Consider the following 26,048-nt stretch of genomic DNA (forward strand, 5'->3'; position numbering starts at 1 on the left):
CGTACGGGAAATTGAGGCGCCCAGCGCAGAGTGTCCAAACAGGACAGAAGCGAGTCGTTGCCAACCTAATCAAATTATCCACTTTCATCCATTGGCCTCGTTCGTTGGGGGGGGGGGGGAGAGGAAGAAACGCTCATTGGTTAGCATGAGAGAGAGAGAGAGTTGAGGACTCGCTGGATATTGTAATTCATAATGTCGGAGAGAAGGAGGGAGTGAACAAAAAAGTGGTGGAGGGGAGGGGAAGTTACGTGTGAATCGGTTGATAATGGCGTGAGGGCGCCTCAAACTCATCGCCATGTACAAACGTGAGCGTTGTGACGGTGAAAGGTGTGTGAATGTCGAGGGCTCGGTGTGTAAGTGTGGAGGGCTCGGTGTGTGAGTGGAGGGCTCGGTGTGTGAGTGGAGGGCTCGGTGTTTAAGTGTGGAGGGCTCGGTGTGTAAGTGTCGAGGGCTCGGTGTGTTCTAATCATAAGTAGAATAAGGCACCTACGTCATGCGCGAGCAGGTAGCGTAATGAAAGAACACACGTGTAGTGGGCCAAAAGAACGCATGTACATGAAAAAGTCACGTGATGTCAATAAAAAGTACACAGTCAATGAAACTAGATGCGGGGCTAGAGTGCTGGAAAACAACCAGCGAGTACAAATAAGAGTCGAATATTTGATGTTGCGCTTTAAATAAAGCAAGCGAATTAATTAAACAAAAATACTTTTTAAAAAAGGTTACAAAGACAGTTTGTGTGAAAACACAAACTCAAAATTGGCCCCCTGAAGTAGTCCACACAGGCAGGAAAAAAAGGCATGTTTCAATATTTTTAGAAGAATATCAGAATGAAATTCTAACAAAGGCGAATGGCTGCGAAGAATGGAGAAAGAAGGTTGACAGATCTTGTGTGGTGCCCCAACGGTCCAGCAGACCAAGGGATAGGTGGAAATGAAGGTGAAGTTAGATGTGAACCTTGCCTTAATGATGTCATATAATTATCTAATTGATCTAATTGGTTTGTAAAGGGTAAAAAAATTCATTTAGTTACGTGTATTGATATGCAGCGTTGCAGTTCACGCGATAATATGAAAAACAACTTATTAATTGTTGCTTTAAATTATCTTCCACTTATATGCATACTAGATAGATTTTTTCTCTTAAAAAAAAAGTAATTTTTTTTTTTTTTTTGTAAATGTAGTAGTTAATAGGATAGAACTTATTTAACTTAGCAATACAATTGTAAAAAAAAAAAAAAGTTAATTTTACAAAAATATCTTAAACCGTTTGCATAAATGTGTTTAAAATATTTTTATGACAAAAAACTGCTTCTTGCATAGTTGATTTTTAAATTATTTTTTTCTCTTTCAGAAAAGAAAAAAATTGCCGTTGCATCAGAACTCTGAATGGTGTAAAATATCATAATGTCGGATTTTAAATATCTTTTCTAGTTCACGAAATCCAAACGGGACGGACGGATGGACGGACAGACAGACCACACAAAACTAATAGCGTCAATTCCCCTTTCGGGGGCCGCTAAAAAGAAATTCACAAATGGAGATTGCTTCAATGTTTTTTTCATTTTCTTTTCGGCATATCTCTTACTTGTCAGCCGTTATAAGCAGGAATCCCCATTCGAGAAAATCATTTTTAGTGGAGCATACGAGATATAAAGCAGAACGAAACCACATGAAGCCATGATATAAACACAAAACATCACACAGAAGATACAAGATAATGATCACAGATTACAATGTCATATTTTGTTTGTTCTCTTGGCTGATACTGAATTGAATTAAACGCAACTTTCTGATGTAAACTTTAAATGTCATTTTTGACCAAAATTATGGTATGAATGTAATTGAATGTAGCTTTCGTTTGCTATCGCTGTGACGTCTTGTCCAAATGCACACCTGTAAGACATTTCCCCGAAGCATCATAAAGATTATTATAATTATTAATCGCCAGAGATGTATCACAGCAATGCTACTTTTCTCTGGCCTTTTGTTATGTGGTATTACAAATAAAGACTGTAGACAAGCCCGGGTCGTCTACTCAACGATTCAGAGCGCAAGCCGCCTTGACCAGCTAGCCACCATCTGGCAGACAGGGCGATGTCGTTTAATAATAATTATACACTGACCAACGCTCTGTCCGTAAACCTTGATCAGCCGAACAGGTCACACTGTTATTGAAAAAAAAAAGGGGGGGGGGAGGGTAGCAGCGGGATAGGGGCGTCAGTTCAAACAACGAGACTTTTCATATTTTGATTCCAAACAGTCGATGAAGCATGAGATGACAGCTGTCCACCCCTAACGATGGCTATCTGGACAAGTCGGCTATTTGTGTGCGCCGATAGCAGGACAATCAATGTTTTAACTTCCCACCAGTGGTCAAACAGACCCAGCACTCAGCTGTCAGCGGTCGTCACGATGAGAGATAGTTAGATCAATGAGGACCCCCCCCCCCCCTTTCCCCTTTCCCCAATCGGAACATAGACATTTACTTAAAGCGTACGGTGTCTTGTGAAAGGAGTAGGCGGAATGGAAAAGACAAAAGTCGGCCAAGGCGTCCACCCAAAATACTTGATACTGAAGAATTATAATCTTATTCGTGTCCTAGTTAAGGACCATACAATAATTCTATTCTTATCATCAGTCTTATTTTAGATGATTTTCAGGGTTTGTACATTCTAAGGGGACATAAGTAACATTTTCTTTCAGTTTGTCTTCGCTCAAATAACACCCTAGAGATTGCTAATGATTGTATGAGCTGGAACGACCATAGTTTCAATCCAAGGGACGAACCTGGAAGAATGTGTGGCCTAGATACCAAGTAGGTCGAGACTAACGGGGTTGAAAGTGAATGAATGACTCTCTCTCAAGAAATGTACAATTATACAAGTTTGGTTGTAACTTGAATTGAAGTTAAACAAATGTATATAGTAATAATGAATGCAAGTTTTTAAAAATACAATAGTGATCAACCATGTAAAAAATTATGGCAATGCTAAAGAAATCAATTTTTACTACAATGTGTAAAAAAAAAAGATCTCAAATCTGAATAACTGTCACCTACTTTGAAGGAAGTAAAATCACAACTTATTATTGTATTCTATAAATAAACACGTCACTTTTTGTTTTGTTTTTTGTTTAAAGAGATAAAAGTAATTAATTTCTAATAGAATAGAATAGAATTTATAAAAATGCTTTTTTCTTTATTGTCTCTCTTACAGGTGCTGACAGTAAACAATAAATGTTATCTGAAAGTTTTCCATTCAAAGACTCCCATATTTTTATTTCACTTTGTGTGTCAAGTAATTTCACTCAATGTTCTTTATATTTATAGATTTTTAAAAAATATTTTAGAATTAACAAAGAGAAATTTGATAAAATAGTAATTAACCCCCTTCCCCTTGAACTACCCATTACGTCTGCTATTTTCGTAAGTCATTGTAATAACCAAGTATACCTGACAGTCAACTACTTATGAGCACCTACCTTCCTAGAATCTTGCTCACGCATCCATGGCTGACCCTCAGCTGGCGCGAGATATCACAGGGACGTATTCCGGCGTGTGCTAGCTCCACAATCTTGGAGCGTACAATGTCGGGCAGAGGACGGCCATTCACAAAGACTCCACCTAACTGATTCACTCCTCCGTGACCTGTCGATACGTAGAGAAGACAGGCGGGTGAACAGATACATCAACAGAGATCAGTTTTAAAATACTGCAATAGAAAGAGACAAAGAGAGAGAGAGAGAGAGAGATAGAACGGGAAAGTAAGAAAGAGAGAGAGAGAGAGATAGGGGGGAGGAAGAGAGTGAGAAATGAAGAAAAGAGAATGATGGAGAGTTAGAGAGTAGATAAGAAAACAGAAAATTTAACACGCTGATGAAAAGAGAAAAAAAAATTGTCTCAAAAATTAAACATATCCCAGCATCCAAAAATTTTTTTTTTTTTAGCCCGAAATAGTAATCATCACAGAATGATTAAATATACACGTTTATTTTCTGATAATAATTTAGTTTTTGCTATCTGAATACTGTGTTGATTGTGTGTAGATACACTATACGATTTCGACAAAAACTTTACTTCTAACAACTGCAAGTAATGTAGGGATGTCAGTCACATCATTTCTTGATTTCCACAGGAAGTTAAACACAAATATGGAACGGTTGAATACAAAACTACAACTCCTCCTTTCTGATGTACTAGTAAGTATTATGGGAATAGGTTTTATTTCGATTCTTAAAGCTAAAGATGACAAAGATTTATTTGGATGAAGAGCAGATATATTGGAGAATAAAGATGGGCAATTAAAGATTTTCACGATAAACTAAACAATGTCAAGGACGCTGAATTGTAACTTTAAAGTTGCCAACTAAAGAACTGGAAAATGAGCTCAGAAAACGTGATCCTGCAATGCTAAAGCGTGCACAAATAGTTGTATAGATCTTACCAAAAAAAAACAAAAAAACAACAACAAACAACTTATCAACGTTAGCTTTATTCTGCACACCGGATACACCAGAATGTAGCTACTAGAGTTTTTTTGTTTTTTCGCCATAGATGAAAATCTTTAATATTTTGTCTACGCCTATGACAAAGTGGCGTAGCTAGAGATTTGGGGGCCCGGAGAGCTTGACCTCTTTAGGGGCCCCTGCATTTTGACATTCGACATCTTACCATGAGATAATGGCGTAATATTTAATGTAAAAAAAAAATTCGGACAATCATTTGCCCCCCCCCCCCCCCGCGCCAACCGTAGGTACGCTACTGCTATGACCAAAACCTGTCGTATTTTGTTTCTTTTAATCTTGTTCTACTTTAAAAAAACAAAACATTTTCAATCGGCTGTGTACATGTCGAGTTGAAAATCGTTAAGTTAAATGTTTGTTTCTTTTCTTTACTGCTTCAACTTTTTAAATTAGCAAACAATAACAACAACAATAACAACTGTATATTAACGTAGAATGTTAGGGCGATCAGCTGGTAGCAGATTCTGGCGATAGCCAACTTCTAATAAGGGATTAATATTTCAACCCAGTGTGTTCAACATCGCCAGCAGACGTTAATCTTGTAAGTCTTACATTTCAGCCTGGATAAAGCGACGTTCAATCAATACAGTTGTTACATATCAATTTGTGTAATCTTTCCACATTTTCAATTCCTGCGTTTTTATGCTTGTTATTTTTTTTTTATGCTATTTATTTCTCCTTCTTTCTATGAACACACGTGACACGTGCATAGCGCCCTAATTAGCATAATAAATGTCTGTCTATAGGGCAGATGATATATAGGTCATTTGTTTCTGTGGCCTACGGTTAACGAGGCTGTCATGTGGCCAGCACAAAGACAAACCGCATTTACTTTTCCCCAACTAATATCAGGTACCCATTAGAGCTGAGTGGGGACTCAGAGGCGCCCAAAGATCCCAAAAATAAAAAATCCCAGTGTTCACCAGGATTCGAACCCGGGACCGCATTACCGCTCATCCAACGAGCCTCCTTTAACAGATTTAGCTACACATAAACTGACAGTTTAATCGCATTCACAAACAGGGGCGGACTGTTTTTGAAAATTGGAGCATTCTAGTCACATTCTATCATAAAAGAAATGTATGCTCTTAGAGTATGCGTACTTATTTCATACAAACATGCACCACAAGTGACGGCGAATGCAGATTTTCAAAAGCGGTTTTAGTTTATAAGTTCTAAATATAATTGTACCGCACTCAGCCGTCAAAAAAAGGACAAGCATTTACAACAAAAAAATAAATAAATCTAGAACTGGATAAATGAAGTATTCGAACCAAATACCCTGACTATGAACAAGAAGTCCCTTGCTTCTGTGTACTAAAGAAATAATTAGCATTTAAACATCGGGACACACAAAATAAAGTTTCCCTTTCAGGCCTTGCAATCTGTTGGACATATGAGGTTAAGGTCATCCATTTCTTTCGCCATCACGACGACCAACCGCCTTTACTTTTCCCCAACTAAAGTCAGCTACCCATTAGAGTTACCATATTTACCACTATCCAGTAGTATACTTTAAGGTATTGGCATACATTTGAGTCGCAATGTAAAGAACTCACTCTCAAATAAACAGAAGTTGTTGCTGCAACGATGAAGACAATGATGAAATGAGATTTTCAATATTCATTTACGATTCGAACGGACGAACAGCACAATTCCAATAGCGGCTTGTCTCGAAGGGCCTCAAACTAGATGATAAAGTCATGCAGTTTTCCCTTATATATATATATATTAAAAAGGCCGAAAGTACAGATGTATATATAATGTTGTTTGTTTTAAATACTTTCAGGACACAATTTGCTATTTATATATGCCTCAGATACATACATTTCATATATGCACATTATATATATATATATATATATATATATATATATATATATATATATATATATATATATATATATATATATATATATATATATATATATATATATCTTAGTATGTCGTGTCGAAAGACGAGTAAGATAAACATAACATAATATGAAATGGCGCAGGAGATTGCTGACAGATCGCCCAGGCGCTTTTGTTCAAGTCTACCAAAAGTTGAAACATCTTGTCGGTACAAGGGAATGAACCGTTACGCCGTAACTAAAGCGTAAAAAAAAAAAAGAAGGAAAAGTTGTTGGTTTTGAAAAAAAAATGGGGTGGGGGAGAGGCGTGCAGATGTACGCTCATCCCGCAAGATGCTGTACGCTGTTTACGCAACGTCTGGTACATCGTTAACTAACCGTCCCGGCCGCGGGACAACAACAATCTTTTGATTATCCGGAACAAAAGTCAACAACTTCCTGGAAAGCTTCTAATTAGTGCAAAACAAATAGCAGGCCCCGCCTTCTTCCCGCGCGTGCTAGGATGGGTGAGGGGTTAGAGGTTACACTCTAATACTGACCTTTCAGCGCGTGTTTTCTAAGCCATTTTCCTTTTTTTTTTGAAACTGTTTGTACAAGTTATACAACTGTTACAGAAATAATACAGAATAATTGGGTTGGCTGCCGCCTCCCCGGGGGTGCTGCTTAGTAAGATGAGTACTCGGCCACGGTTCAAACACCACCTATCTACACGTGAGCACTCATTTACACTCTTCTAGTCTTACACTCTCTGGCTCCCCCCTGGAGTCGAAAAAACAATGAACGGCGTGAAACATGAAATGCAAAGACCATTTCTGAACTCTAGTGAAACTTAACAAGAAGTTTAATGCCTCCCAGAAGCAGAACTAAAAACTACGTGTAATAATACACAAGATTGGAAGAACAGGGCATCGGGCAACAAGAGACGTGGACGTTATGGATTAGTTGTGCTCTTGTCTGATGTAACCAGGAGAACAACTATGGCGGATACATTTGTTTCTGTTAGCTCACTATTTTCTGACGTAACTCCGAGGAAGTCTGTCGTAGTTGAAGTTTATAGATAGGGGAGTGCTAGTTGAGGTAGAGAGAAAGAGCGACAGACGAGTGACAGAAAGTTAAGAGTAGTTTTTTAGAATGAGCTGTTTTTTTTTGTTTAAATTGTTCAAGATGAAATTTCTCTTGTTTTGTTACATAAATGTACATATTTACATTGAACTTGAAAGCTGTGTTTATGCTGTTAATGTTACATACATTTACATACTTGCATTGAACTTGAAAGCTGTGTATATGCTGTTAATAAAAACCGCATTCTGTTTTGTTAAAAAAAAAAAAAAACTCCTCGGAAGTTTTATTCCAAGTTCGGCATTAAAGATTAATACGCCTATAACGGTTTCTTTGATCTAACTGTTTGGAGCTACAACCCGACGACCATGTATCAAACTATGAACACAGATTTAAAAAACAAACAAATCAGAAGTTCTTTTTCATTAGTAAGGTCAGAACTGCTAGAACTAGAGATTCAATTCTAAACACTTAGTTTATGACTTTTTGAATTCTAGATAAGACATTTGTATCATATGATGGTATACATCTTACACATTTCTATCACACAAAATCAATTTACTCTCTCTCTCTTTCTCTCTCCTTCTCTCTCTTTAGTATTGTAATAAAACATAAACTACCACTATATGAAAACCATTCATCAAATAAAAACTAACAAAAACTTTGTGCTGTGTTGCTAACCATGTTTCAATGCAACGATAACGATGGAAGAGACCATTGTGATAGTCCAGTTGGCGTAGTTCAAGTCTTACAGTAATCTCGATGGGAAGCGAACAGACTAACACACAGAGAAACCAGACTATCAAAACCCTCACATTTTCCGTGTCACTGACACATATAGGCTCTAGTCTCAATGTCACTGACACATATAGGCTCTAGTCTCCATGTTACAGACACAACTTCACTACGGTTACTTCAGTTTACGTTGCAAGACATGAGCTCAACGACTTCTTTCAATTACCTCCCGACTTTTTTCTACAATGTTTTATTACTTCTGGTTCTTTTTCTGGCCGTTTCCATTTTTGATGAGTATCTTGCAGTGTTGTAGCGACAACACGACATAGGGCTCGCGTTGCCTCACGGTACATTACCTTTTAAGTGAGTTCGAGTCTGTGTCGTTCCGCGGGGCAGGCGGTCCTCCCTCCCACCACCCCCTCCTCCTTTAAATGGTACCCGAAGGTGGAGTAGGTTGAAAGAAAGATGTGCGCCTGACACTGAGATAATGGGCGGCACCCCTGCTGCGGCCCAGCATTCATTCTGTCGTCTCCGTTTCTAGAGGTTTCGGGAGCCACTGCTCCTTGCTCCAGTGAACATATACCTCTGACGGCTGTCCGTTGTTCACCTTTAAGATTATTGCTGAAGCTGTGTGTGTGTCCTCTTTTTTTTCCCCCCTTTTTTAATTCATCGTTTGTCTATATAGTACAGTATAGTATGCAAATGCCTCGGAGCTGTGTATTGCTAACTTTAACAGTTAACAGAATATAGAAGATAGATCTGTTCCGTATAATGACAAAGCATACCGTAAGCCTTGCTTGATCAGCTTTTGGTCTAATTCTCTAAGTGTAGTACAGCCGAAGCCGTTTAATCGGACCAACCGCTTATTCGGACCTAATAACTAAAGTACCGAAACAAATCCTATTAAGTGAAAGAATTCGATTAATCGGACAAGCAGGTTATTAGCTCCAAAACGATGTTGTCTGATTAACAGAATTTGACCGTGCCAACAGATTCTTATCTAGATCTACATCTAACAGTTGTTTGGGTTTTTATGTAGCGTTTTCTTGGGTCTATGGCTAGCAGGTTTATGACTAACGACTTTTTTTCCCTCTTTTATATCTAGCAAGTGAGTTGGTCTATAATATCTAGTAGCAATATAAATCTATAAAACTAGATTTGTCTATAGATCTATATCTGTCAAAAATAATCTAGTAATCTTTATTTATCCTTCTCTAAGTCTGTTCCAAACATATGTCTAAGTTTGTATATATATTTCAGTCTTTAATTATCAGCTAAGTTTTTAGTTATAGTTCCGACCTCATCTATCAGTTATATAGATTTTTAGTTATATTTATTGGCTACAAAGATTTTTTTGATTTTTTTTTCAGTTATGAAATCAGGGCCGGCCTTAGTTAATAGGAGGCCCTAGGCGAAGTGAATTGGGTAGCCCCAAAATGAAATAGAAAAAAAAACGCAATTTATTTAAAACCTAGTGTACTTCTCTACAAAATGTTTTATGCTCTGTTTGAGGTCCCTATCATTCGGAATTACGTAATGATAAATCAGAAGATAAATATTGTTTCGGTTTATCTAATTAGGTCTTTAACATTTCAAGAACCTTGTAAAGATTTTAGTGGAAAGGAAATATTCAGCACGCGATTTCAACAGGAAATTAAAATTTTGGAATTTTTTAACCAATATAATGGAACAAACAAACAACTCCACTGCTAAATTAACAAATTAAACTAAGTGTAACGAAATGTAAGTAAATGCAATCAAACATAGCTAAGTGTGATTAAATGGAACCAATAATCTTAATGTAAAGAAAAACATAACTCTTTGTTTTTTAAAAAAGTAACGTGTGAATATATCTGAATTAAGTTTTGAAGTGAGAGACTTCTAATATACACACAAGAAATATAGGTCTTATCTGAACTATTCACATAGTCATAAAATAGTACTTTCTGATGCTATAGGGTTAGCCATCTCAAAAAAAAAAAAAAAAAAAAACTCAGTTTGGTTTTATTCATTAATTGTTCTTTTTCGACATTGTCTAGATCTACGTGGTTGGAGGAAATGTGTACACTTTAAATTATAATCTGGAGCGAACAGGAACCGAGGAAGTAGAATTGTTTTAAGCTATCCAAAAAAATAAATAAAAGGAAGTGTAAACTTTGTATTATGTCCGCTTAAAAATAAATAGGGGTCAAAATTGATAATAAAAAATATTTTTGATCATATTTCACTGCTGCGGTTTCGACCATGAAAATACCCTAGCTGCTCGAGAGCCAAGGGCAAGTAATACCAGGCGGAATGTCAATAGTAGTTGTTGTGTCCACAGCAAGTAGGAGAATTGGTTGAATCCGAAATCTTCTACAAGAACAAAATGTTTCTGTGAATGTTGTCATTGTTACAGTTATGCTGGGGTGGACAATTTCCATTGGGTAGGAGCCAAGACAAGATAAGAAAATATAAGCCAAATAAAATTAATTCGGTCAAATATACCAGTAATATATTGATTGCAATGTATCGATACGCTTGAGGGATCGATTCTCTTTGCTGACCGTTCAAGACAACATTGAAATGAAGACAATGGACCGCAGTGAGGGGACAGACCAGAGCGTCGCTGGAGGTTTCCATCAATACTCTAGTCTATCTGAAGTAAGAACTAGAACTACAAGTTCACCATAATATGATAGGACAGTGAACATCATTGCTTTGTGTTTATCAAAATGAAGCGACCAAAAAATGTTGTGTTTTTGGATCGTTTGAAATTAAATTAAAAAAAAAAATACAAATTTAAAACAAGACATTTGGAAAATCTTAACAGCACGTCGATGTAAAATTCCTTAAGTTTGAAACATAATCTCTCACACATAGAAACACATTACAAACCATAAGATGAATCATTCTAATCAAGTTTGAGAAGCTTTCATTATCTATCAGTGTTATAAAAAAATTATAAAAAAACTTTGAAAAAACAAAAATAGATGTGGAAAGGGAGAGGGGGGGAGGAAACTTTATGCAGATAAAAGTTTTTATTTCTAAATCTAAAAAAAAATGATATTGATTCTTGTTCGTAATGAACTTGTAAAAATGTGAAGAGGTTTCGATGTCATGCTTTGAGTCTTTGAAAAAAGAAATATGGTTTTAATTTAGCGAGAACTCTTTAGCACTCAGAAGAAGTCTAGAACGGAGACAGGCCTCCACACAGACAACCAGGTCTCATAGTCAAACTGTCGTTAGTTCTTTTTTTTTTTAACCTAACATATAAATATAGTGGGGGAAAAATATTTAAACAAAAAATAGAAAGGGTGGAGTGAACTTTATGTTGCCTTCACCGTCAACACGAGCTCACCCGCCGCAGTGCCGCCGCCATCTCTGGTACAGCTCAGTCACATTTACTGGTGACATCAAAGTTTCAGGCAGTGACAGCAAATCCATTGACCACCATTGGACCAAACAACAACATCGATTTTAAACGTAACGTATTGGATGGTTGATTGATCAGGCCAGGGGAGGGTCAATGATAAAAGGGTGAGGTTAAATGATGGTGGGGGGGGGGCAGCGAGAGTGTTGCTGAGGTAAAAACATTCTCAAACTAATTCCCTCCAAAGTACTCCTCCCCTCTTTCCACCTTCTTTTCCCAACGTATATACCTTCCCCTGTCTAAGAACCAGGTAATGGCCGCGGCTTTGGGAAATGAAGCAGGCATGGAAACTTAATGATTTTATCTCACGCCTTCAATATCTCCCACACTTTTACCTCACACTCTCTCTCACACATTCACCTCACACTCTCTCACACATTCCCCTCAATATCTCTCACTAATTTGATCTTACATTATCTCTCACCCATTCCCCTCACACTATCTCTCACAAATTGACCTCACACTATCTCTCAGACATTTCTCTCACACTATCTCTCCCACATCACCCTCACAATCTCTCACGCATTACTCTCACACCATCTCTCCCACATCACCCTCACACTATATCTCTCACAAATTCCCCTCCACTTTCAAGTCACTATAAAGCTCTGAGAGGCTCCCACACAGACTAAGAACACACTGAGACCAATACGCCCAAAAACTAGCAGTATACCCACACACCAGACACAAAATACGCACAAACAAGGAATACGCAGAAAAAACAACAACAAACAAACAAGAAACTAATAGAGATAAGGAATACACTGTCTCTAAATTCTACAGAAGATTTGCATCTATGGCTGATAGCTATAAAAAGCTAGTAATTTTGGTGTTTACGGTGTACAGAATATAGGAACTGTTATAAAAAGCTAGTAATTTTGGTGTTTACGGTGTACAGAATATAGGAACTGTTATAAAAAGCTAGTAATTTTGGTGTTTACGGTGTACAGAATATAGGAACTGTTATAAAAAACTAGTAATTTTGGTGTTTTCGGTGTACAGAATATAGGAACTGTTGATAATCTACAAGACTTTTTAAAAACAATTTTCTTAGCTCTGTAAGATCAAATGTGTCAAATCTTTCGGTAGCATCCTTGGTATTGTTTAGTTAATCGATTTATTTCAAAATTTGAAAATCTCTCAGAATCTTTTCTTTTTAAAACGTTTTTCTTTTAAACTACTTCCCCGCCCAACGCATTTCTACATTTAGCTTTATCTTCTTTTTCTACGTTACTGTATTGTTTACATAACGTAAACTGGATCTTAAGAACTGAAAACAAAATAAAGATAGGTTTACATTGTTAATCGAGAAAATCCCCAATGGCATCCATATGCCTTATCTAATATATAAAGCAGAAAGTAAGGAGATATGTAAGTCTTATGTCCCGCATAGAAATCAAATTCGTTTGACCAATCTTGATAAAATTTGGCATAAATATTCCTTAGATCATGACGGAGACCTTAGTGTATGTTTTTATGTTTCTCCCAAAACGGGGGCGCTAAAAATTAAAAAAGAATATCAAAATTTATCTTTATTCAAGAACAAAACATTGCAACAAATCGGGTAAATCCGTTTTCATAGTATTTTGTATAAGATATCAATATGTCGGTTTAACGGGGAAAACCATTTTGACACTTTACTTTCATTTCCATGGCAAAATCTTTACAAAATGTTAAGTGATCTTCTCTCTATGTTTAACATAGCTCCAAATCATATCCACTAGACCAGTAATACCCAAACTAAGGCCTGCGTGTCATATCCGGCTAGTCTAGTATAACTATCAGACGGTCATCCTTTAATAAGGTGTGCACCCCAATCTTTTTTTTCTTATGTTGTATAAACATGACGTAACAGTCGTCTGCTTTCGTGGTCTACTTACTAATCGTCAGATGTTGAACTCAAAGTCATTACGATTAATTAGCAGTACTATTGATAATATTTAGAAAAAAAACAACAACTATTCTAACCATTTTTTTAAATACTTTTTTTTTAAACTCCCGTATGATTAAAGTCAATCATTCAAAGAATTACTTTTTATTATATTCACCCTCGTTAGTTCTTTCGGACTGAGATTTAGGGTAAATAGGCTGCTACTGATGCAGGATGTCAACAAGACAGAAGTCTCGGCTATTTCTAGGACAGTACATTGATGGTGTCATATCCGGGATCCAAGCTTCTTTTCTAAGATCTAGATTGAAAATATGATCGTACATTTTATCTAGCTTCAAACCAGTCAATTGCTTTACCTACGTAAAGCCGGTCAAAAAAAAAACAAAAACAAACAAAAAAAACAGTAAATGACTGCACCCATGACCTAGATAGTCAATGCTGCATAGGCATTAGCAAATTACAACAAATTAAAGCTACTGCGTTTTTTTTTTCCCTTTTTAATACCTTTTAACAACCCAATAAAAACATTGATAAATGATCATTCAAAATACTACAAAAACAGAAAACTAATAGTATAAAAAATGTACAATGCAGGAAATGCGATTCTGTTTAATATACATAATTATCTTGCATTTGAAAAAAAAAAAACAGGTTTCTTTAGCAAGTATTTGATCCAAAGGGCCACGCATCAAACTTTCTGAAGAGCAATCATAGCAAATTAAATTTACGTGAATGCCAGCTAATAGCACAACAGAATGAGACCATTTCAAAGATTGTAATATTCTAATAGCTTCAGGAATTGAATATCTTAATCGTCAGATGCAAGCAACGTTTCATCGTCTGCTATGGTTATTTTGTAACACACACACACACACACAATTATTGGAAATTTTCTAAGGGCCTAGATACTTCTTTTTTTTATTTTTACACATTGTCACAAAAAGTCGACTGCACAATTTAAAAACGCGCGTAATTTCCTCGTCATCATCCTCTTGACACAAATTTCTTGAAAAAAGGGGGAGGGGGGTGAAATACGGGGCGCCCTCACGTAGGAAACGTTTAAAGTTTAGTCAACAGAATGACGGAAAAAAACAACGTTGCGTCCCATTGCCCATAGGCAAACAACTGAGGTCGGCAGGCGGCCCGTAAATGCCGACCGCTTGCCCCGTGTATCAAGGCTGATAATTTGGCATGAGTTCAATCCGGTGACACTTTTGAAATCATCGGCTATTAAGAAATAAAAAGTAATTTTGTAGCGATCAATGAAAAGACACTCGGTATTGTTTGGTACTCATCTCCCAAGACTTTACCACCTAAACCACGCGCTAATGTCTGTCCAGATTGGGAGACACGGAATGAGCCAAAATAAGTTTTTTTTCCCCCTTTTTAAAAATTTTTAATTACAAACCAGAAAATAATCTTCCGATGTAGCTTTCTGATATAAGATTATTTTACACAATTTCTCATTTTAGCGTTCTGTTCCCAGATTATTTTGCGATAATTTCCAGAGGTAGCTTTCTGTTCTCAGATTATTTTGCGATAATTTCCAGATATAGCTTTCTGATATAAGATTATTTTACACAATTTCTCATTTTAGCGTTCTGTTCCCAGATTATTTTGCGATAATTTCCAGAGGTAGCTTTCTGATATAAGATTATTTTGCGGCAATTTCTCGTTTTAGCGTTCTGTTCCCAGATTATGTTGTGATGATTTCCCGAGGTAGCTTTCTGATATCAGATTATTTTGCGCTAATTTCCCAAGGTAATTTTCTGATCCGAAGTTATTTTTGACATTATTCCCCGAGGTAGCTTTCTGTTCCTATATTACTTTGCGAGGATTTACCGAGGTAATATTCTGATCCTAGATATTTTGGGGGAGTAATTTCCCGAGGAAGCTTTCCGACCCCAAAATGTTCTGAATGTAAAAATGACTTTGCCAATCATATGAAAAAAAAAATTGCGAACAGGGCGAACAAAAAAAAAAAGGTTTATCACCCTTGAATCAATACATAGAAACGCGTACGAGACTATTGCTAAAAATAAATAAAGACAAATAAAATGGATCGTAGTTTGTTTTAAGTTAAAAAGATCAAAGGGTCACAATCCTAACTTTTCACAAAAAGGAAAGATTCGGGAAAGATTTCAAGTCACAATGTCACACTAAAAAAAAAATATATGATTGTGACAGAGTAGGCCATTGTAAATGCCACACTATAAAAGACGTCTAAAGACCTTTAAGCTCAACAAAAGTTCACTAACTACATTTTTAGCTCAAGTCTTCTGCTCCTTTCTTTTAAGAAACGCAGCCCCCCCCTCCCCACCCTCTCAAAACGTCTCAGCAACACGACTTCCGAATCCTTTTTTTTTATTTCTTGAATCTCTAAACCCACCTCCAACCCCTCTCTAGCTCTTTAAAATGCTTCGCTACTGGTTTTGGTTGACTGGTTCAAACTATCAGCTACTTTCAAAGCAACCACAATATCAAGAGTCTATTAGGTCCTAGGCATGTTGAAAGTCCAACGGTACAGTTGAGAAACATACAGGACAATCATGAAGTACAAGAAAAGAAAGAAAAAAAGAAGAAAAAGAAAAATAAAAAAGGTAGAATAAAAAAAAAAGCATTTAAAAAATGGGGTGGGGGGGGGGCTTAACAAAATGTTTAGTATTTCAAAATCTGTGACGCGAAGGCCACGCCCACTTGTCGAAGATAGATGTTCGATCTTAGAGGTCATGTGACACAGCACACAAAGAGCAGAGGCGGACAAAGCTAAGAGTGTATGTGGTTGTAGATTACGACATCGAAAAACAAAAAACAAAGGAGACGTCTTTCCCCCTCTCAGAGAGCGCCCTGCGCCTACACACATCTATACCTGGTGAGTTCGTCGTGGGAAATCTTTGTCGCCCAGGTTGAGATCTTCTAAAGGGATTCATGTACTTTTTATCTTTGTTTTTATTCTAAATTATAAGTACATGCATAATCTGGCCTCGCCCCCCCACCCACACACCAACCACGACCAACCACTCCCAGAGCATTTCTATCTCAGCATTTAATACACTAAATCAGTGGTTCCCACACTTTTTGTCCTTAACGGAACACTTCGCACATTCAGAGTATTTAGCGGAACATTTTGCTTATTTTTAGAACTATTTAATCAGGTGGTGCCCTACTACTTAATAAGTAGCTTGTGGAACGCCTTTTCACGGAGCACTAGGGTACCGCGGAACGCAGTTTGGGAAACAGTGCACTAAATGATTCGGCCCTTGTAGAGGGACGTTATTGAGTCTCTTACGGCCCAGTGGTGGAAGAATGGCATAAACCTAGTCTCTGTTCTACTGCTCCATTGCATTGTGGCTTTCCCAGCGCCAGTTGTCGTGGCTACCTAAAGACAGCACACTATCTCAAAATATTGTTTAACAAGTGTGTTTTCAAGCCTATTAGTAAACTAACCTTCCTTAACGGTGCTTTGATCCTGATCCCAATACAAGTGGGAGGGGAAGAAAAAACAAGATTTAAACTCCCTCAATTTCGTGTTTATGTTAAAAAAGTATGATTGCAAATATCGTGGAACAAATATAGCAAGAAACATTTCTAGACATTAAATATCGTGTGAAAGTAATAAACTTTTGTATTAGAGATTTTCGTCGAGCGGGGAAAAAAATAAAAATAGCTACATTTTTGGTGTATCCGGTGTACAGAACTAAGGAAATGTGGATACACTTTTTAGTATTTGTATATAGTATGATAATTTTTGTGCACTTTTTCGAGCTGCAGAATCAAATTTTCTATTATCTTCCGTTTGTAGCTCAAACTTTACAAAATCTAGTTGGCCATATTGGAGTTGCATTTAACGTCCATGACATTGGTTAGGTTATCGTAAAAATCCTCAAATAAATGAAAAATGTGTATAAACGATAAATTTACACAAAGTTTTAGCTGTTCACACTTTTGTATGGCAATAATAATTCTAAACGTAATTTCCCGCCCCCCCCCCCCACTTTGTTTTCGGATATGGTACAAAGCTAAAAGATATTTGAAAAGAATACTCTCTAAACCCCCTTGGAAACACGTCACAACTGACAACTGTTGCGAGGAATAGCCACATCAGTAAGGGCTTAAGAAAGAGTAGCTACATTCTTACTTTTGAGATGTCAAAGTAAATATAAAACCAGTACAAAGACATCACTGACTATAATTCTCTAAAAGAAATAAAAACAGTATATTTTGTACTAAGCTTTGTTTCCAAAAACAAATTCAAGCCTTTAGCAATACTGCTAAAAAAATAAAGGAAAACAACAACACAACAAGTCATAAAAAGCAAATTGAGTGGATTACTGGAGAAATCAAAGTTGGCAACATCAAATGAACAACGGTGTAGGGGCAAATAAGGATCCATTAACTTTTTATACGTCAATGTCTCTGAAACGCCCCCAAAAACTTTTTGTTACTTTTAGCGTGCTTTCAATTTGTGTTTGGTCGAACCGGTGTTCTTGTCAAAATGCACCTTCGAAAATAAGTTGTTTTTTTCAGTGTCTAAAGCAGATTATAATAGAAAGTTTGTACTTGTTCAACTTATTTCAACCCGGTTAATCAAACACAAAATTGGTTTGTTATGTTTGATTAAAGAGTCACCTTTCACCGTCCTATACTGCAGAACGAACACAGTGAACTTTTCAGTAACCTACTTGTGTTTTTCTCTTCCTAAGTGCCATTCAGATACGAAACAAGCTGAATCAAAGATTACAAAAAATGTCAAGACTTAAAATCTCGAATTGTTACTTAATCCTATAAATAGCATGCATTCCTTCAAAAAAGGATTGGTAAATACTAAGTACAAAGTGTGTCCGTAAGTTAACTTAGTCGTGTTTTGTTAATTAGAAAATCAAACTCTATAAAGTTGTGGATTTGATGGATTCAGGCAACTTGTTCCATGCACTAATGGCACTAGAAAAGAAAAGGCACTTATATCAATTTGTCTCAGCCAACAGACTAGGAAATGTTCCTTTATCTTGGTGTCTTACCGAGTATTTTATTCTCACGAACGATTAGCGTAACAGGTGGACATGTCGAGACATTTACTGAAAATATGTGTGCATTAACTTAGTATTGTCTGTGTGAGCTGTCAATGTCTGTCGCCAACGTCTGTTGCCAATGTCTGTCGCCAACGTCTGTTGTCAATGTCTGTCGCCAATGTCTGTTGTCATTGTGCATACACACATCCGGCTATTCCATTCAATGCAGTTGACTCAATCATTTGATGAGCTAGTTGGTCAGTCAATCCAACCGCACAGAACCAGTTCACAGACACACACGCGCGCCACTTTGTCCGTACGCCATGTGGTCACCGAGAGCCAATCACGTGGACGGCGCGCATCTTTAACAATGCGAAGAAAAATGGCGCACGCCCTAACACTCAAGAGTTACAAGGAGAACTAATTGCAGACGATAATCTGCTACGCGAGGCCGGTCAGTCGTGCCGAATGCAAGGAATTAATTACCCCCTCTGACGTCATTTAATAACTACAATGGCGATTTTATATATGTAGAGAAACAAACTGACTATGAAATTCAGATGCTAATAAAATAAACAGGTAAATATCAATCAATATATATGTATTTACAATGCATGGGGGCTTAGCTTTAATTGACCTATATGAAATAGAAATGAATATGAACCTACTCTCGAAGCCTTCCTGGAAATAATCTGGAATGTATCTTGCAAAGTATTACATGTATCTTTGTAAATGGAGGAATAATTCAATAACAATAAAGGATTTTCGCCAAGCAAATTAAAAATTTTCAAGGGCTTTGTTTATTTCTAGATAATGTTTTCTTCCATTAAGAAGAGTAACCTTTATTTGTTAGCAGTTTTAAAATGTACTGACTTCACTTCACAAAGAGAGAATTGAATTTCTCTCTTTGTTTCTCTTCCAATTATTTTTTAAAAATATTTTTTCTTGCTGACTCCGTAAGCAGATTCTATCTACCCTATTAGGTCAAAATGATCTAGATGCACTTTTAGTCGTCTGTTTGTTTTATATCTCTCGCGTGCATATTTTAATTGCATGTTAAGCTGTTAGCATCATCTCCCTTAAAACAAAAATTAATAATGGAAATGTGATACAATGCATTTATTTAAAGAAATTGCACGAATCATGCAAAATGTCCTATACCAATAATAAAATCTACTTTGTTGATTTTTACTGTTACTGTTAACATTGTCCTCGATTTAGATATACAAATGCATACAAACAATACCACAGTTATTTACATGAATACAAAAACCCAGTAAGCAGCCTGCACATTTTGTAACATTTGGCGCTAAACAAAGCCACTGTCCGCCGGGGGTCCATATGTGAAACACTGCACAACATTCAGCCGGCCATCAGTACTACAGTAGTTTTGAAAGTGGAAATTGGAGTGCGCAGATAAATGTCACTTTTTAGTCTAAATGTCGACCATAGTGACTCAGTAGTCTGCAACTGATGCGCACAACAGATAGCGGAGTGTCCATCACATAGACCAGCTTCCGGTCAAGGTTTTAGAGCCCATTTGAAGGTAGAGGGAGAAAGATAACAGACTAGAAGAGATTAAAATGAACATTGTTATTGTTGTTTTGAACATTATGGGCGTGAGACATGTAGTCAGACTCTGTGAGACATTTAATTAGACTGTGTGAGACATCATTCAGACTCTGTGAGACATTTGGAGAGACTCTTAAGTAAAATCTAAATAAAATAACAGTCAACGCAGATTTCTGTCCGTAATACAACCATCGCGTCTTCTTACAGAAGAGAGAAAAAGTCATTCAATTAAAGATGTTGTCTGAAGATAAATTTTTTTTTTGTTATTTTGTTTTGCCTTGTGTCTTCATTTGTTTAAATATTTAGAATTTGTTAAGCTGATAAAAAGATTTCTGTCCCTGAAAAATATTACTGGATTTTGATTTTGGATTTTTGGCAGATCGGCAAATTATGGCTAGAATAAATAACTTTAAATCTATAATTAAAAAAAAAAAAAAAAAATTAAAAGAAATTAACTTAGGTCATTAAAATATAGATCTGGATATATGTCAATTTGTCAACATTAATAATGACCTAGATAGACTATATGCAAACCGACAGATCTGTTGGAACTACGGGGGGGGGGGGGGGGGGGGGGAAACTATCCCAACCATGTTCAGTAAAAGTGAACCTATAATGTATTCTTTTCTTTTGAAACACTGGATTTGATTGTATAATATACTAGATAAGTTAGATCATTGTCACAGGACAAATAAACAATATGTCTTTAATAGTGTCTGAATTCAGATTGTAATCTATTTAATTTAAGAGAATTACTATTAACCTATTTGGTGGAGTGTGGATGTTGTATTGAAAATAATCGAAAACTGCCTTTTTTACTAACATGGCTTACTAAACAGCGGACCCATAGGGGAAAGCCTTTGATTTAAACACAAACTCTTTTTGTATTCTTATTTTCATGTTATTTTCATGTCTTTTTTTTTTTTTTTTTTGTTTTTTTTTTTTACAATCGTCTTTATAAATAGATATGAACTGGTTTATTTATTTTAGGTGCTGTTTGCTGCTATCCAATTCTTGGTTTAACGTTCGATGCCTCAATAAATTATGTCGTTGTTTACAATTATTTAGCTTTGACTAAATGGCATAACTTCTGTCCTGCTATGAAGCGTTGGCAACAGACAATCCCACATTAGGCAGACACCAGTAGTAGAACGTATAGTGAGTGTTTGGAATGAAACTGACGTAGAGTTCATTAAAACAAAAACAACCAAAGGCAGATAAGCCGCGTACGTCTCCACGCCACTGCTAACATAACAGCAGAAACAGCGCTAGCTGCTCGGCGATACCAAACGAGCTGCGATTAGCGTCCCCTTTCTGTATTGATTTATCAATAGCACCGGGTCCTGAGTGGGAAACGGGAGGTGGGGTTTGAGTCTTGGGGCTGGTGATGACTGCGCTGTCTGACGACGGGAAAGCGTACAGTTCAGACACCGAGGCCTTGAGCGATCTTGAAAAAAAAAAAAAAAATACTTGAGTGTGTGTGTGTGACACGAAGACATGTTAATTATGTTGCTGCTGTTGTATTATGTCGTTGTACAGTGTCACACGTAGTCTGGCTGTGTGTCAATATGTAAAGTGTGTGTACTGATGTGTACAGGTGTGTACGTCATGGTGGTGTGGGTGGGGGAGGGGGAGCATGCAGTGTTTTATAATGCACAGTATTGACATAGCATGGCTTGTGTTATTGGATGGTGTGTCGCTATATATATATGTGTGTGTGTGCTCCCCTTTCTGAACCTGCGATCTACGGTAAACGAGTAAAATGTCATGTGGCCAGCCCTACGACCAACCGCCTTTACTTTCCCCAACTCAAGTCAGATACCCATTACAGCTGAGTGGACTCGAGGGGTGCGCTAAAAATTCGAAATCCTAGTCTTCGCCGAGATTCGAACCAAGGACCCCAGGTTTGGAAGCCAAGCGCTTAGCCACTCTGTCACCGCGCCCCATTACATATATTATAAATCACAACTATAAAAGCGCCAGTGGGAAGTGGCATCAATCTATATTTACTGCATGCAAGTCACTAGTTGGTTCAAATAAGTAAATAGCAAACATTGAGTTTGTTTACATACCAACTATGGATCGACTTAGTAAAGGAACAATGTTCGTGGGAAATATCGAGCCACACAAATATCGTTGGGTTAATGTTACAAGGTGACCGAGACGAAGACCACGTGAGAAGCAAATAGAAAGGTGGGAGTGGGGGGGGGGGGGTCAAGAAAATAGTCTAAAAGATGGAAAGAGAGGGGGTGAGGAAGGCTTGTTAGTTTGAACAAATTTTTATTTTACTTTTAATATACAAAATAATTACGCTAATTATATTCAAGACTCATTTTGTAATTTTTCCCGACAAATACTTGCGCGGTATAAAAATAAGGAAAAGTTATAGGAAGTGTGACATTAAGAAAAGTTATAGGAAGTGTGACATTAAGAAAAGTTATAGGAAGTGAGACATTAAGAAAAGTTATAGGAAGTGGGACATTAAGGAAAGTTATAGGAAGTGTGACATTAAGAAAAGTTATAGGAAGTGAGACATTAAGAAAAGTTATAGGAAGTGGGACATTAAGGAAAGTTATAGGAAGTGAGACATTAAGAAAAGTTATAGGAAGTGGGACATTAAGAAAAGTTATAGGAAGTGAGACATTAAGAAAAGTTATAGGAAGTGAGACATTAAGAAAAGTTATAGGAAGTGAGACATTAAGAAAAGTTATAGGAAGTGGGACATTAAGAAAAGTTATAGGAAGTGGGACATTAAGAAAAGTTATAGGAAGTGAGACATTAAATAAAGTTATAGGAAGTGGGACATTAAGAAAAGTTATAGGAAGTGAGACATTAAATAAAGTTATAGGAAGTGGGACATTAAGAAAAGTTATAGGAAGTGGGACATTAAGGAAAGTTATTAAAACAAAACAAAAAACAAACTGTGTCAGTATAAATTTAAATGCAAACTAATTATTATTATTAGCAGTAGTAGTATTGTGTAAAAGAAAACGAACTAATGTTCATTCTCTGGTACTGCCAGGGTAGAGCTTCGTTAAAATATAGAGGAAACGAAATGGTTAGAATGGATTCAAAACAAGAAACTTCAATCGAACGAAACAAACTTTGGAAATCCCATAGTCTGAGTCTAGTTTGATCTAGGCACTTGCCTTTTAAACGTCCATCTTTTAAGACATGTAATTATGCTAATGACACTTTCAATGTATGCCCATATAAAATATATATTGACACTATAAGATGAAATAAATGAAAAAGTATCAGTTATATCTTATACAATAAGTCGGAACATTGAGTGCTGCGATACCCTGGTTACCTTGGTTAAAAAAAAAGTGTTGATAGTTTTTTTTTGTTTTGTTTCGTTAGTCTTAAATATTTGTTGTACGTAATTCAAGATTTCATCTAGGGTAGATAACTATAAATAACTACTCTTTGGTGTATCTGGTGTACAGTGTTGATAAGCAAAGATTTATTTTTTTAAAAAAAAGGTAGGCCTACATTGTACTTTTTGGATACTGTCTTTTTTTTTTTTTAATGTTTCGCACTGTAAGATCAAAGTTTTAAACTCTAACGTGTGTAGTACAAACTAATATCAACATAAGGGATGTATTAGAGGTGACCTCGATGATAAGGGTTTCAACTAACACAAATACAACAAAACACAAATGGACAACTAACAAGCAACTAGAAAGCAACCTTGACACGAAGACAAAATTTTACTCCAAGAGATAATTAGATATAATTAACAACAATAATCTTTCCATTTAGCGTCCTATTGACATTGCTAAATGTATCTATTTTTTTTTTTTCAAATTTTCTACCAATATATCTCATTTCCTTTTCGTACTGGTTCCCTTACATCGCCCACACATTTCTCCTTATCTCGACAATGAGAGTGTCGACAAAGAGTTAGGACTGTAATTAACATGTACCGTAAACATCTCCAATCAGTTTCATTTTCTAGCAAACATTTCTTGTGAATGTCGAAACATGAGGTCTACAAACTGAAGACATATTTCAAAGAGCGATGCTTGTTAACTAGTGCATTGGAGGTTCTCACTGTGTATCACTGCTTGATGTTTTGATTTAATAAAACAGACAACGAGAAGTAATGGTGTAGTTTTGGTCCTAGGAAACGAGAGTACAATATCTATATTGTCTTTTTAATTGATGTATATGGAAGACTCTAGGCTACAACTATTAGTGTGCATTAGACTGTGTGAATTTAAAATAAAAACGAGTTTTGAATATAATATGCTATTCCACGTTTTTTTTAACTCCATTACAGATATATTTAAAATAACATTCCGGTCGCTAAAACAAGATGGACGCTGGGTATTCAAAATTTCTTGATAATTTTTTTTTAGTCACATTCCAAAGGCAAAATATAAATAATGAAACGAAAAAAAAAATAATCTTAGGTATAAATGATCTTTTCTTCCTATAAAAGAAATTAAGTCAGTTTATGTGTCCACATTTTAAGTGAACATTTTTAGAAATAAAAACTCTTTTTTTGTTTTACATGTCATCAATATTTGAAAAAAACAAACAACAACAAAACATGTACATAAATATAACTCCAGTATTTTTCATTACATCCACACTATGACGTATGACTTTGTGTGCGTGTGCGTTTATATAAACCATAAAACTTAGATATTAAAATTAACCCTCTAACAAAGTGTATATCCAGCAATTGGGTGTAGAATATCTGATATCCATTTGAAATACAATTTAATGTGATCATTACACTGTATATTATGTATACAAATATAATGTAACTAGTATATAATATATAATATATATTTTCTTTCACAGCCTCCTACATGCTAAAGATGTAAGATGGAATTGAAAATAGAAATAAATGAAACATTCAATTCAATTTAAAAAATTATTCAATTAAAAAAAATATTCTTTAAATAAAAATATACTGAAAGAGAAAAAGACAACAAAGAAAAAATTATTTTTTTTTCGATTAGTTACATAAACTTGTAGACATAATACAATTCTATGGAACAGACCTCCACCCCCGCCCCCTCAACTCTATGTCTATCTTCTTGTAAACTTAACGTTCAGTCTCAATGTGTTCATGTTAACACTAGTTAACAGTAGAGCATTAATTCAAAAACAAAATTATTCTAAATAAAAAAAATTATAAAAAAAATATTAACTAGGCAAAAATACAAAACAAAAACAAATGAAACAAAACAAAACAACAAAAAAAAACAAAAAAACAAAAAAAAAAACGACATAGTCCAAAATGTTTGCTGTATTCAAAGTTAATACATATTTATTTTTTATCTTGAAGAAAAGTGTTTTTTTTTTTTGGGGGGGGGGGGGGAGTTTGGACTGAAAATATTTTAGACAAAAATAATTCAATTATTTATTTATTTTTGGCTTCATGCCACTATTTATGGTTTGCAATTAATATCGGGGAGGTTGGAGTCCTTAATAAAGTAGTTTGTGTAAATTTGGACTGAAAATAATAAAAGCGTATTGTTTTTTTTTATTTATACTAAAAATTATGCAAATGAACAGGGATTTAAAACATCGGTGTTTCATATTAGCAATATAATATATAAATACGCTTTCCAGCTACATGAATATTTGAGTGTTGTATTTCAACATGCACCGCGGCATCTGACATTTCGTAATGTGTGGAAACGAGACGAACACAGAAGCAAACACACGGACAAGACTAAAGTGACTTACACAATGCTGTAATCATCCCCCCAAAAAAATCACTGCTGTCCAGTTCCAGACTTGGGCTCCACAATAATGTCTGGTGTTCAGGAGGGTGGGTGGGGGTGAGAGAGAATGGGGCTAACAAAACACACACAAATCTAAACCACTAAAAAGCACAGCTAGTGAAATGGTTGTCATGCTTGGTCGGGATGCACGGTTCCAGAACGGCACACACACACACTCGCGCGTTGCCTCACCCAGCCACTGATCACTTTGACGCAATCTGACACGGAGAGTGACCCCGTCGTACGT

General features: G+C 36.1%; 1 protein-coding gene across 3 annotated transcripts in view; it reads right to left on the reverse strand.

The window, feature by feature from the left end:
* The window catches only part of LOC106072317 (paired box protein Pax-5-like), a 205,106-nt gene that overhangs the window by 70,937 nt on the left and 108,121 nt on the right, over window positions 1-26,048 (reverse strand). For all 3 annotated transcript variants that reach the window (XM_056019066.1, XM_056019065.1, XM_056019063.1), the window contains exon 4: window positions 3,483-3,648. In XM_056019066.1, coding sequence (XP_055875041.1) covers window positions 3,483-3,648 — 166 coding nt within the window. The remainder of the gene's footprint in view (window positions 1-3,482; window positions 3,649-26,048) is intronic.

Source organism: Biomphalaria glabrata, chromosome 2, assembly GCF_947242115.1.
Source record: "Biomphalaria glabrata chromosome 2, xgBioGlab47.1, whole genome shotgun sequence".
Classification (NCBI taxonomy): domain Eukaryota; kingdom Metazoa; phylum Mollusca; class Gastropoda; family Planorbidae; genus Biomphalaria; species Biomphalaria glabrata.